Here is a 15,153-nt window from a genome sequence, read left to right as displayed (position 1 = left end):
ACAGCCAGAGGCAGTTAATGCTGGCTTTTACTATCTTTCTGTTATGTTAGGCCAGTCCTGCAGCCAGGGCTCTCACTTCTGTTTCAGCCCCTGCACAAGGGGAGTAAGGCAGCAGCAGCATAAAACAATTCCAATAAACATTTCATACAGGGAGAGGAGTATTCCCCAGTGTGAGCACTGAGGAACACATCTACAAAATTTTCTTGAAAAGGCACATTCATGCAAGCTCAGGTACAAGGGGCAGGCCAATGGCACAGCTATAGCACTGGCACAAAAGGCAGAGTATAAGGAGGTTGCTAACACTTATTTTCCACCCTCTTGAGCAAGGCAGATTCCATCTGCTGAGAGTATTTCATCAAAACTGCCATTCCTGTTGCACCGGTCTAGGCCGCACAATCCTGAATGACAAGGCAGGCACTGCAGAGCGGCTCAAAGTTAACAACAGTAACTGCAGGAGCGCAACCAGCAGCTTCCAGATGCTGTTCAGAGGGTACAAGAAAGATGTAAGATGCGTTTAAAGCTGTGGTAAGATGAAAAGGAGGGTTTGGGTTTATAAACAAAGACTTAGACAACTTCCAGAATAATAGAAAGAGGAAGATTTATTTGAAGACGGGTTTTCCCTGTGGGAGGATTTGAAGACAAGGTACATTTCAAGAGAAGAGGTTCTTGCACAAAGCTCTGGGAGGCAAGGGGCAAATTTTAGGCACTACTTGCTAGACTGTGTTTTCTAAGTAAGTTTTTTTTTCCTGCTAGACACCAACTCATTGAAATACATACCTCATTATTCAGTCTCCTTTTACTAACATTTTTACCAGATACTTCACGAAGAAATAAAATCAGTGACAACTGCACTCTGACTTAGCCACCCAGATGACATATCATTTCCTGAAAGTCAGTTTCTCAGAGGATTAAAAAAAAAAAAAAAAAAAAAAAAATGGAAAAGAAAAAGAAAGAGGCTCCTGTGGTCCGTTTGGAGCCACAGATCCTAAATTCAGCTTTGGCAGCTACTCCCATCAGGGCTTTCCAGAAGGCTGCATGGGATTGCATTTTCAAAAGGACTTAAAAGGAGTTTAGGAGTATGTCTCATTGTTAAAAGTGATTTAGACTAATGAGCTTAAGCATTGCTAAATATGCTGCTTCATGCTCTGTCTTGTCCAGCCGAGTCAGGGGTAGGGTTCTCCCACAGCTTCTGACAGATTTAGGTGCAAGGGTTTGAAATACTGGAACCCCATTTCTACTGCTTTCTGATGGAGGTGACTGGCCCCAACCAGTAAAAGCGGACGGCGACACGCACCTTAGCTCAGCAGGTCAGCATAAACCACCCACGGAGCGAGACTCTACTAACAGGCTGGGCTGTGAACTTGAGCAGCACCCCTTCTGCTGCTCGTGGCACAATTAAGAAGCAGAGAAAGAAGGAAACAGTATTTTCTGGGGCTGCAATCAGATTCACCAGAAGCCATCTGTCAAAGGTCACAAGCTCCTCAGTGCCCGAGACACTTTTAAAAGCCGATGTGGGTGCCTTTGACAGGGACATGCAGCCTCCCTGGGCAACGTTCCTTTCTCTTGCTCTAGTCTGTGATTTCTTTCTTGTTTAAGCGTGAAAGTGTTTTTAGGGGAGGGGGAGGTAAGGCAGAATTAAAGTGTTTTATTCCATTTGTGCTTTTGCAAAAGAGAAAGAATTTAAAAATTTTGGATGTATCATGGTATATTTGACCTAAATTCTTCAGTGTTGTTCCTACATTTCATGAGAGTGAAAATAACTCCTAACTGTGTAAAATGTTGAACACGAAACATGAAAATTGATAAGCTTATTCACGGGCTGCAGTGTTTACTTTCTGAAATTTAAGTTGACAGATTTTCTGATGCTTTCTTTTCTATTGACAATAGGTCATCACACCATAGAAACAGAAGCTTGAAAGGGGAAGAGACATTTAATGCCATGTAAGGGTCTGTGAACTTTTGCATGGAAGGGTGGGGTAGGTAGGAGTGCAACTGTGGTCTAGTAGCTATATTAGGTAGATGTTTCTGCTAAAATGTTTAGCATTATAGGATTATTTAGTTTAAGCTTTATATTACATAACAATTTTAAAAATGTAATTCAGTGTTTTGATGCCCTCTAGCTTTGCAGGTTAATCTCAATACCTAGATAAAAACAATAAATTGGGTTTAACCAAACTCTAAACTCCTAAAAAATGCCCTGTATTCAATCATCAATTGAGTATCAAACTGTGATGAATATGCTGCACTAAATTGGTTGCTTTTTCAGGATAACTGAAAAAGGTATATAAAACCTAAGCCAAGACATTCAGCCCACACATGTGGCCCATAAACAGATTTTAGCACCAAGTGCTACTTGCTCAAGCTGTTTGTTGGATCAAGACCTCACTTTTCACCCGTCCAAAGCTCCATTTAAGTGAAGAGAAATATTGTCTGAATGAAGGGCTGAGTAAAAAATTGATATGGACCCTTACTTCTGGCCAGACATTAGCACCATATAATTTCTCTGCCGTTGCAATTCTAATCTGTTACACTGTCTGTTGTTTGAAGCTCATCTCACAAGTTTCCTAGGAAACAAATTCAGGAGTGCACATACATTAATAAGTGTGCAGCTTCAGGTAAGTTTGGTTTTGGATGATGGAATAGCACGACCCTCAATTTGGTTACAATCACCAACCTGTTACTGAAACAGATCCAGAGCTTGGGAAAGAATGAAAGGTCTGTGCTGCATGTTCTTCGTTCAGAGCATACCTTTGCCTTTGTTCAGAAAGCCAGGGAACCTTATGACTTCTGAAAGTATGTTTTCTTTTTTCTGAGCTTTAGGTGGATGGCAGTTATGACAAAACCTGTCAGGATTGCTGCTGTGCCAGAAACCACGTAAGCGATTCCCAAGAATGGGTTACTTCCTCCGCTCCATACCATGGTTGAAAGAATCACATGCTTCCTCCCCTTGAATTTGGTAACAGGGAAATCTGATAGAAGGCTGTTAAGGTTTCACTAACAAAGTTTATGTTATTGCCTTATGTTCAAAAACCTTTTCAAGGCATAAAGAGTCTGGAGATCTGCATTTGCTGCAAAAATTCCTTCAACTGATCTGTGATGTCTCTGCTATTCTGGGCCCCAAAACCCAGTAGCAGCTGGTGGTAAGAAATCCAGTTATTTTAGATACAGTCTCTGTGTGAACACGGAAATACTTTTTTTTTTAAATTATAAATTTCAAAGTCATAATTTATGTATCTGCTACTGCATTCGTTTGTTATGAAAACTCAGTTGAAAACAAGCCCTTTAGGCAGCTTATCATGACGATACTCCACACATTCTCACTGAGGGGAAGTACTCACCTCTACCCAATATGTTGTCTACCCAGATGTTCTATGATTTTACCTTTCATCTCTCCATGTGGATGCTTTCAGAATAGAACTGTGCAACAGCATTTAAAATCATAGCTCTATTGGATGAGAGAGAAGAGGAATTTACAGTCATCTAGATACAACTCCTGCTGACAGAACAACTGCTTTAGTCAGCAAAATTTACTCTGTTCAGTGCAAGAGTGCATTTTCACCAGCAGAAAAGTTCCTGTCAGCACGTGGCCCAAATCCGCCCGAGGGCTCTGCTGACACAGGCACCTCGCACAGCTCTCAACCACAGGGATACCTCTCATGCTTTGTGTGCCCCAGTAAGGCTGTCTACACATCTGATTAGGCCACTGTTAAATATTTCAGCTAAAACAACATCTTCAGCTACCTCTTCAGGTTCCCACTCTTCAGTTTTACCGCTTATGTAAAGTTCCTGTGTGCTGTCTCCAGCCAAAAGTAGCCCCCTCAGAAGTCAAATCCAACGTCACATGCTGCTATTTGAGTAACAACGTCTTTAACTCCACCTGCATAGGCTAAAGAAAATCTACTTGTAGTGTCTCATCACCCTCAAAACTAGGTCTTTTCATGGTGATTTTGTTTGGGGTGTTTTGCTTGATTTCTTTTACTATATGTGCTGGGTCTGAGTGAGTGGTGGGGTTTTTTGGTAGCAGGGGAGGGGGCTATAGGGATGGCCGCCTGTGAGAAGCTTCTCGAAGTTCCCCCAGATCCAAGTCAGCTCCACCTCTGCACCAAAACTGAGCCAATCAGCTGCGCCTCTGCAATAACGTATTTAAGAAGGGACGTGGTGACGGGCAGTGGGACTTGTGAGGAAGAGTTGCTGCAGCTGCGTGAACACCAAGGTCAGTGGAGGAACGGAGGAAGAAAGGAGGGGGGAGGTGTGCTGGAGCAGAGACCCTCCTGTATCCTGTGGGGAGACGGCAGGGCGGCCCCCCCTGCCACCCATGAAGATCTACAGTGGAGCAGACATTGATTTATGGCCTGTGTTTTTCACATGGATGATCAAGGTGTCTGTGCCTGAAGAAGGCCAGGGACTTGTGGGAAAAGGTAGCCCCACTGCTGTAGTTCAGCGCTGGGAGGATTGCAGCATGCGGGGGTGTCCCACACCGGAGCAGCTCGGGAAGGGCTGGAGCCGTGGGAGGGAATCCAGTTGGAGAAAGGTGGTGTCCCACACTGGAGCAGTGTAAGGAAATGCTGCTGCCCGTGGGAGGGACTCACATCGGAGAAAATTTGTGGAGGACTCTCTCCTGTGAGAGGGGAACCATGATGGAGCAGGGGGAAGAAGTTCCAGAAGCCCCCCCCACTGAAGATGGAAGAAACAGCAGCACTGACTGCACCCCCCCATTCCCTGCCCCTGCGCCACTGGGGGAGGAGGTAGAGATATCGGGAGCAGACCTGAGCCCGGGAAGAAGGGAGGGGTGGGGGGAAGGTGTTCTCAACATGTGGTAATGCTTCTCTCTGTCCTACTCTGTTAAGTAGTGTTGTTAGTGTCTGTAATAAATCTATGTTCTTTTTTTTTCTTCCCCTAACAAGTCTGCTTTTGCCCATGACCATAATGGGTGATTTGCCCCTCCCTGTCCTATGTTGAATCCCAAGCCTGACTTATTTTCCCCTTCAATCACTGCGGGGGGCAAGCGTGGAATAAGCCACTGTGTGGTGCTCAGTTGTCCTCCGAGCTCAAACCACAACAACTTGCAATCGTTGTTAAGGGCCCTTTGCTTGATGGAACAATATGCTCCCACAGAGCATTAACAATTCTGTCTTTAGGGACCCCCATATCTGTCATCATTCTGCATGAAACATAGGCTCATTTTTCCCCTCTCATCATTGGAAGAGAAAGGAGAAGTGAGTGGCTGCGTGGTGGTCGGCTGCCAACCAGGCTCAAACCACGACGCTATACAAATCCCATACACTTCCATCTCATTGTAACTATCTAATAGTCTTGGACAATATGAAAGGATACTATAGGAAATATGAAAACTGTAATTCCCTGCTGGGAGGCCATCTGCAAACTGCCTTATCCGTCTGACCCGACGGTAAAGATTTCTGAATGTAGCAAATGCTGACACTCGCATCCAGATAATGAAGTCATCATTTATATAACCGTTGTTCCTTTCATCTTCCTCGTCTAACAAATACACTGGTTTATGCCAGTAAGGAGGTCTTGCTGTCCCTGATGATAAAGAAAGAAACCAGGAAAGATATACTGTCAGTAAAAACAGTAGTTGGTGACTAAGTTCTGGGCCTACTCACTACCAACACAGAATATGAGATATGAAAGAGACACAAGACTCTGTTCAAGATCAAAAAATTATATATGCTAGATAACACTTTTCACCCAAGCATCTCCACTTACCTCAAACATGAATGAACTGAGTTTAACAGTACCCAGAAGTTGCTACACATTATAAACTTCAAGCACAGGAAAAACAAAGTGACTTGCACAAATGAAAATACTGTTTATTCTGGACTCTTGCCTCTTCAGCAAGCAACATGCTCTCTATGAGGAGCTTGCCTTCATTTTAACACATTAATTTATTCCTGTACAACCAGAAAGGTACCTTTTTGCAGTCTAACGGCACAGTCTATGATATTTAGAATCTGTCATAGGAAAATTACTTAGATAATTAGCTCCTGCATATTGCATCCCGGACAGCATTGTCCTGATCCAGAATAAGGAGCTTTTAGTCCCACTTCAATACAGATCAATCATAACAAGGAAACAGCCTAGGAAACAGCTCGTTGAAAGGGATGATGGCAGCCTCACTTGTCTCACAACTACCTAAGAAGCTGCAAAGGCATGAAGAAGGAAAGACATGACATGCAATTCTCCTTCATAGATGTTTTCAACAGAAGAAAATAAAGTGACTGCATCCTTGCGTTCTCTGGACAGATTAAGTGTTATAAGAAACTATACAGAAGGGTGCTGATGTGGTCTAACTTCAGTATTCCAAAACTACTTTCTCCCAATTTCTATGGCCAGTAATTAGAAAAAAAAAAAACAAAACCAAAACCAAAACCAAAAACACCAACAAAAAACCTCCCTGATATTTTGGCTAAATCTGTCTTCTGCTCTCAGTCACCCTCTAAAATTGCTTTTCCAACCTGCTTTGGGAAGTATTTCTCCCAAAGGCAATTTGTCTCAGAATGGGAGACCCTCACACAGGGCAGGGCAGGGGGGGGAGGGTATGGAAGCCATTGAAAAATAAGAAATACCAGGGGGACCATTCTTACCTGCAAATGCAGAAGAAAGATTGTATGAATTCGGATTGCGAAATTTCACATTTTTATCTGTCCACCAACTGTTTCCAGTCTTCAGCACTGGTACTTGAATAACAGATGAGTTAAGATTGTAAAAAAGATCAATAGTATCTGCAGGGAATACAAGAAGCAATACACATGAGTAAAAGACAGTGATTCTAACTGTCAGCATGATTAACAAAACTGTCACATATTGAAGCATCTTTCAAGTGAATAGAAAACAAAACATCCTGGGAAAGGTTTCATCATGACTGTGTACAGAGCACTGTAGATTCCACAAGAAGAATTAAGGTTCCAGAGCCTTAGAACTTCTGAAGTTTTAAAGACTGAACATACTCCTACCAATAACCCTGCTGAATCCCTGTGTAGAAATATGTGTGAGTATCTCATGTCCATCAACTCCTGCACAACTAACTTCTTTGCAAATCGCTTTTGGAGTTCTCTAGCTAGTTAAGGAAGTTACTCTCCTAGCTAGTTTTCCCTAGAATTTCTTTGACAGTTGTCATAAACTGATTGCTTTACTATATATAACATGTGTTTTCAGGGAACAAGGGAGAGGTGAAAGCACAATCAAAGGAATCCATGATCATTCCGAGAAAATTCTTAGTTTTATGCTAATTAGACTGTGCCTACCAACTTGGACATGAACACTTCCTTCAATCAAAAAACTTTTAGTTAAAATTGTGCTTAACTATGCCATCCTGTTTCAGTGGGCAAAAAGCACTTGTTTTTATCAATTTTATTTTCCTACTTAGATTAGTTTAACATAAGGCAAAAACATTATAGGTCTTGTTAACATCTGTGTAAACACCTAGGCAGCCAATGAGATGATGGGCAAGGATAGTTAGATGATATAGATGGGGGGGGGTGCTTTTTAGGAAACATGAAAAATGCAACTCAACTTGCATGAGCATCAATGAAGACTTTTTTTTTTTTCTTTTTATCCTGCTACAAAACCTGTGTTCACACAGCTCCTTAAGGCTCTGACACACTCTTCTGAGTAAGTGATCGTTCTGTGCCCCACTGCCCCCCCAGCTGTCTGTCACAAGTTTAACAGGAGTTGCAATTCTCTGAGCTCTGCCTGCTTAACTGCTTGTCTGACTGCTCCTTTGGATTAAAAACCTTTCCTGTGGCAGGAACATGGTCATCTTCCTCATTTTACCAAACAAGATTAGAGAGCAATTAGACAGCCAGCTGAACTGTCAAAAGTGAATGGGAAGCACCTTCTTCACAGCAGAGGGACAGAAATGAGCTACCAGGGAGAGGATTCAGACATCACTCCCCTCCTCCGTATCGCCAGCAGCTGGAAGCTTCCCCCACACGGTGTACTAATGACAGATGCAAAGGCAGACGTGGGAGGTTTACCCTCACTGTTTTAAAATCTTACTATCCTTACTTCTCTGCAGGAGCATTCTGTCCTGCAGCCAGGTCTCCTGAACAGTGTGGGCTGCACACAGGTAGCTCTGCTGGCCTAGGTCTGAGCTCAGTCCAGTAAATCAGACTTCCAGGGGAGCAGGTGGGTGCACAGGCAGATTAAAGTCAAGCGGATCTAGAAGTTATTGCCCTTCACAAGTCCTCTGGTGTGGGTGGCTTACCTGCTTGAAAACAGCTGCTGCATTGCCAAAAACTGCTGCATGGAACAAGTTAAAAAAGGGGGGTGGGGAGGGCAGACAAAAAGGATGGGGTAGGGGAGAAAAGTCTGAAGAAATCTTTTGTCTCCTTTCGTCCCAAGCAAATCCATTCTGAAATCTGTCAGCGTTCATGGATAGGAGCCCTCTAGATTTCAGCCTAAATGTACTCATAGGCACATTATGCCCCATAGGTTACTACAAACAAGATCAAGACTGGGATTAAATTGAGTAAGACTATGTGTGCTTCCAGCATTCGAAGAACAACATGCAACCACACAGACCCAAAGGTCCAAACTAACGTGAAGAACATGTCACCTTCTTCTAAGCACACCACTGTGGGAAGGCAAAATCCGGGCTTTCCTACCACTGTACAAGAACATATTTTTTAGCACGGAAGTACACTAAAACTGTTCTATCATTGTTCCTTATTTCACCAGGGACTCAATTCCTCAGTCCTGCTGTATATTCACACTGAAGAGGGCCTCAGTAAATGAAAAATCTTTCTCAGTTTCAAAATGAGAGGCAAGTTATTAAAAAGTAGGTAGCACTGCCAAACAAAACCTTCTGTGGGAGAAAGGCAGAGATCTTGCAATATCAGGACTCAGCTGGATTGAGGTAACAGCATAGTTTCAAGATGAAATTAGTAAGGCAGATGTGGAAGGTACCTACTTACCATTGAACATGCTGTTGGCAATAGCACCACATGGAGCCATGGGTGTCCCGTTTCAGTAGGTGGTAAAGGGCACACAGTAGCTCTTCTGAATCTGCGTTCAAGGTCACAGAACAATCAGTCACAGAACTTTGGGGGGTTTGTTTTGCTCTACTGGTGTTAATGTTCTCCTCCTGTTCCTTCTTCAGAAAAGCCACTGAAAATTAAGTCTGCGGTACTTTTCAGTCACATTAGAGATACATTCAAATGAATGGGTTTGTAGTTGAGGAACAACTTTCATATCACAGTAATTAAACCTAAGGTCTTCACCAAATTCTGCTGCAGACTTGCACACTCCAGCCTATAAAAACTCATCTGGGGATGTCCTGGGTCTGAGTGAGTGATGGGGTTTTTGGTAGCAGGGGAGGGGGCTGTAGGGGTGGCCGCCTGTGAGAAGCTTCTTGAAACTCCCCCAGCTCCAAGTCAGCTCCACCTCTGCACCAAAACTGAGCCAATCGGCTGCGCCTCCGCGATAACGTATTTAAGAAGGGACGTGGTGACGGGCAGTGGGACTTGTGAGGAGGAGTTGCTGCAGCTGCGTGAACACCAAGGTCAGTGGAGGAACGGAGGAAGAAAGGAGGGGGGAGGTGTGCCGGAGCAGAGACCCCCCTGGATCCTGTAGGGAGATGGCAGGGCGGCCCCCCCTGCCACCCATGGAGATCTACGGTGGAGCAGACACTGATTTATGGCCTGTGTTTTTCACATGGATGATCAAAGTGTCTGTGCCCAAAGAAGGCCGGGGACTTGTGGGAAAAGGTAAAGCCACTGCTGTAATTCAGTGCTGGGAGGACTGCAGCATGTGGGGGTGTCCCACACCAGAGCAGTGTGGGGAACACTGCAGCCCGTGGGAGGGACTCACGTCGGATAAAGTTTGTGGAGGACTGTCTCCTGTGAGAGGGGGACCACACTGGAGCAGGGGGAAGAAGTTCCAGAAGCTCCCCCCACTGAAGATGAAGAAAGTGGCAGCACTGACTGCACCCCCCATTCCCTGCCCCTGCGCCACTGGGGGAGGAGGTAGAGATATCGGGAGCAGAGCTGAGCCTGGGAAGAAGGGAGGGGTGGAGGGAAGGTGTTCTCAAGATGTGGCAATGCTTCTCACTGTCCTACTCTGTTACGTGTTGTTAGTGTCTATAATAAATCTATGTTCTTTTTTTCTTCCCCTAATGAGTCTGCCTTTTGCTCGTGACCATAAAGGGGGATTTTTTCCCCATTCCAGTCCTATCTTGAACCCCAAGCCTGGCTCTCTGTCCCTTCTTATTGCTGGAAGAGAAGGGAGAGAGAGTGGCTGTGTGGTGGTTGGCTGCTGACCAGGATCAAACCATGACAGGGGATCTGCCATTGTAACATAGTTACAATTTAAAATGTCCCAGTGAAGCCTTGGCTTACCCTAGAACATCTTATGTTTCTTCCTTTTTAATTCTGACCTGAACTACTTCAGTGGTGGAGAAAAGCAGATGCAGTTAGCCGCATCACTGCAGTTCTGTGTGGGAAAATCTTGATGTATGAAGACACATCATGAAAAACAAAAGCCTGTCTCCAATTTATCACATCTCTCCTATCCCAGTTCATGAGAAACTATACATCTCCAGGTTTAAACACAGAAACATTTTCAAATACTCTAACAGGCTGTGTAGCTGATTGGCACAAAAGCAGTTGCACCCGGATGCAAAGAAACAAGCTGACTGGACACCTGGAGAAGCAGATGTATGGGGAACACATCTTGAGAATTAAAAGAAGCATTTTATAGAAATGACAGATTATGGCATAATCATCATATGTATTGAGAGGACAGTGTGTGGACTGCGTGTATATTAAAAAATGCTACGTTCAAGCCAAAGAATACAAGGTTTAGATTTGTAAGTAAAAAAATTGAATGCAAGGATTGCATTCTCCAATTTCCTTACGCAGGCCTGCTGCTGGTGATGCTGTCTAGCCTCCTCTTTAGAACTCTAAATTGCATACTTAAGATGCTACATGATCACCTATTTCACCATAAACCTTTTCCTGCTCCTTCTCCACTTTCAAAGCCAGATGGCAAAATGAAAGACTTAGAATAACTTAATTCCCTAACCCTATAATAAAAGCACAACTTAAAATATTTATGGCTAAGAAGACTGAAAACGCTATAAGGAAAAGCTTTCTGTAAATTTATTTGAAAAAGACTACACGTTTTTAATCATCATTCCTACAAGGTGCAGGTTTGAGAATTGCAACACTGGACTGAGATCTTTTATTTATCCCCTCAGTCTTCTTCTCTTATTAACTTATTAGACATAAGGGCCCTAACAATCATAAAAGCAGAGACCAAACACTGAAAATCTGTTTCTTCTTATTATTCCCTAGAGCCACCTTAACACACTTACAGTTATGCCTAGTTAGCTCTCCATATGGTCAAAGATGCATCCGGTGGAAATACCAATGATCTCATAATATAAAGAAGAAAACTTACATTTACATTTCGACCCAACAGTTGTGCGTCACTTCTTGATATCACATATCGACGGTGGTTTTGATAGAAGTTTTGCAAGCCATAGTACATAAAAACATCACCCTAGAATTCAAGGATAAATCCCTTCAATAAGGTGAGTTCATGTAGACAAAGAGAAATCCTATTACTTGCTAAAAAAGAGAGGGGAAAAGAGTACTCAGTTCATATTTAAGTGTTGGTAACTACACTATGCAATTACTTCAGTGGACACTGGCCAGAATCTAGTCTTTATCCTGACTAAAAGTTTGAGTATTTTGGCACAAAATTAAACATACTTTAAATCACCAAATGACCCAAAATAAAAATGCCTGATTATTCTTTTACTCAAGATGGCACAGCTGGTCATGAACCTGCAATGTCTACGAATAATTTTGTGGAGACAGACACTCATTTTCCATAAAAGAAGGTGCACAACAAACTTCAAAAAGTACCCATTAGCTCTTAATTCTTTCCAATTTTTTGAAAAATAAGGCTTCCTCTCATCAATTATTTGAACCCTTTGGACAGTTTAGTCCTGTAATTAAAAGGAGAATGCTAGGCAGGAAAATATAAGCAAGGAAGAGGATTATTAAACTATAAAAAAACCATTATTCCATTAAACTTCTCATCTCAAACATTACTGTAATCTGAAGAATTACAGAGTATTTTAACAGCCTCTTCAATATTGAAGAACCCTAAAGTGACTTTATAATTTAAATTGCACCATAATTTTAAGGGATCATTTATGCAGTACTAAGCATAAGATGTCTTTGGAGGAATGTGAAGCCTTTTAACAGTCTCAGCAACATGACTCAGTACTTTAGGACAGGAAATGAAGGATAATTTTCCCAAATGAAACTGCAGAATGACATTGCTAGACTTGAATTATTTCAAGGACCTTGGGGAGTAGCAGTGTAACCCTCATAAAAAAGACTACAGGGGTTTACTTATGACAAGCGGTCAGAGCTTCAGATTTCCTCCTCATTTGTGAGCTTAGCAGTGCAATAACAACTAACCCCAGGCCAAGGGCAAGGGTTTGTTACTGACTTAAAGAAAGAGCTACAGAGAGAAGTCACCTCCAAAATCTAAGACCATTTCCTCCATCCCTGTCTTCTCCTTGGACATCTCCCAAACAAGGACAGAGGTAGTCTGATCCTAAGTAGTTTTAACATGTACCAAAATAAATGGCTGAATGGTAAAGGCAAAAGTGTAAAATTCTGAGTATTTCATGTTTTTAAAAAGTACAAGGAAAAGTCAGTCAGGAGCTCTACAGAACAGAATTAGTATATTTTATCATATAAGGTTATAAGTAACAGGAGGTATTAAGCAACTTCAGTTGGTTTCTTACCAATATATCTTCCTTTATCGTGAAATTAACAGAACAGTGGCATTCCTTATTCCAATTAGAGGAATTTTCACGGAGTTTTGAACAATCTGAGCATTTATCTGAATAATCAATCTGTCAAAGAAGCAAACAGAGATACTGTAATAAAGGACATGCATATAGGAAAAGATTAGTGTTTTAACTCCGAGACTTCTCAGAGCAGTTCTCTTGTAAGTGACTGTCAAAAACATTGTTAAAAATTGACAGAGGCAGAGAATCAGGACTTGGCCTCAATAAACATTCATAAATTTTATCCCTAGTTTAAAGCTGTTTTAGAGCCTTCTGATGACTGTTGCAGAACCTCCACACCTGCTCCTTTGCAAAGGAGAGCTAAGTGAAGAACACTTGGGCAGCTTGGCCTGGCTGACCAAGTAATGCCTGCCAAATCCCCACATGCATTATGGCCTACCCCCCTTGAACAGCCTGGGTGTAGTGCTGAGCGTTGACTCCAACCAGGACTCTATTAAAACCACCACAAGTCTAACCAGCCTTGCCTCCAGAAGGCATTTAAACATCAGGGCTCCCTGCATTTTGAGATTTTGCCTCAGCAAACATGCATGTTCTTCTAGTACTGAACACTATCAAAGGGATTTGTTTATTTCCCTTCAAAACCACGGGAAATAATGACGTCAGATATTACCAGCCAGCAGCAGTAATTACCACCCATATTTCAGATATTACCACCCAGTGGTTGGATTTTATCGGTGACCAACTATCTCTGAGGATTTTCACAGGAATACTGGCTGCTGGACACATGTCCAAGGCATGAAGCCATTGCTGTCATCTTTATCCGGAAGCAAAAATTCAAAGCCTTTTCCCTCCAAACACAGCCTAGTTTCTTCTTCATACAATATCTAAGAAGACCATCTCCAAATAAACCTGGATTTCTCTGACGCTGTTTGCAGACAATATGAGGCAGACTCCCACAGAAAGGCAGAATGCTCCTGTGAGAAAGAAGCTGGAGAGTACAGTTGCAATGGTAAGCTGGGGCTTCCAAGCTGGTAGCTTCTGTTGCTTGAATGCACTGTTATCTGGACATCTGGAAGGACGTCCCTCTCCATCTTGCAGATCAAAACTCTTCTTCTTTTTCATTTTCTTCTTGGTGACAAAAAGGAGTAATATACTTGTGCTGGAGAGTGTTTAAGCTGAGATTCTGTCCTTACTGTTGGGAGACTGCATTGTTTGTTCAAACCTGCATTATGGCTAGGAATTACTTATTAACTAGATCTCACTCTTCCTCATTTTCTACATTTGTGCCTGGATCCCCATGATCAGCTTGTACCAATCAAACAATTGTGTACTTTGGTCAGGGTGTCAAGCTTATGCTTCCTGGAAAAGCTTAAATACATGCTTTTGCCTACCCCACAATTCAGTAGGATATGTTCTGTCTTATTCATTTGCAGGGATATTGCCAACTATACTGGAATTTCTGTGTAATCTCAAATGCATTATTTCTTCTCCTTGCGCTTCCATAGCTGTCAAGTTAACGGGCATGGCATACAATGAAAGGAACTCCACTCCAATTGCACTGGATGCCATTGGGGGAGGACTGCAGGTGCTGAGACAGCACTGGACAGAAAACATTGCTTTGGAAGACCAAATCAATTTTCTTAACCTACTACATTAATTGCTACTGACTCAGATGCACTTTAAAGTTGTAAAAAGGTTAGGTGTTCTTTATCACAAAAAGGCGACTCATTCTCAAAACAGCTGATTTGGATCAATGGCTTTCTAAGATACTGATAATTTTGCTCACCTCAATTTCATCTTGTCCCCTGAAAAAAATCCATCCATTCCCCATTATCCACAATGACATAAGAATCACCCAGAGATCATCTCCTTTTAATTTAAATGGACAAACAGAAGAATATTTTTTGCACACTTCAACAGTTTAACCAAAATAAAGTCTCAATGTAATGTACAGATAATTTATAATGTAATAGCAAAAAACTGCATTTGGCCAGTTCTAGAACAGATAGATGAAAAATAGTTTTTTGACAAATTACTGAAATTCATACAACTTTTTCAAAGACCCTCGAGGGCAAGAACTACTTGTGACTCTTGTGAGAGAAGTAAAAGTCTCCTTTGAGAGAGGAGAGGAAGATAACAGAAAATTGAGTTGTACACAGACTTTCACACCCAAGTTTGCTCATCTTCAAAGTCTTAAAAGTGACATATAGTAGTAAACCTAGCAGGTGAATGCAATATAACTGTGCATGTAAAAATGAATTGCATATAAAAATGCAATATAACTGTGATAATTTCAGTATCACACTGTTCCTGCAATAAAAATCATACCAAAACTACAAACAAAACTTCTGTTTTATTAT

General features: G+C 42.2%; 1 protein-coding gene across 1 annotated transcript; it reads right to left on the bottom strand.

Annotated features, from left to right (window-relative positions):
* Positions 1 to 581: 581 nt before the first annotated feature.
* On the bottom strand, positions 582 to 15,017 carry LOC104366177 (cell cycle control protein 50C). Its single transcript, XM_042788451.1, is given in 7 exon segments — positions 582 to 2,969; positions 5,335 to 5,544; positions 6,606 to 6,743; positions 8,937 to 9,027; positions 11,422 to 11,523; positions 12,788 to 12,898; positions 13,703 to 15,017. Coding segments are annotated over 7 exon segments (1,056 nt in total). The 5' UTR covers positions 13,916 to 15,017; the 3' UTR covers positions 582 to 2,778.
* Between the last annotated feature and the right edge of the window lie 136 nt (positions 15,018 to 15,153).

Source organism: Tyto alba, unplaced genomic scaffold, assembly GCF_018691265.1.
Source record: "Tyto alba isolate M040663 unplaced genomic scaffold, T.alba_DEE_v4.0 Super-Scaffold_14, whole genome shotgun sequence".
Lineage (NCBI taxonomy): Eukaryota > Metazoa > Chordata > Aves > Strigiformes > Tytonidae > Tyto > Tyto alba.
This window is presented reverse-complemented; position numbering and strand designations above follow the sequence as displayed.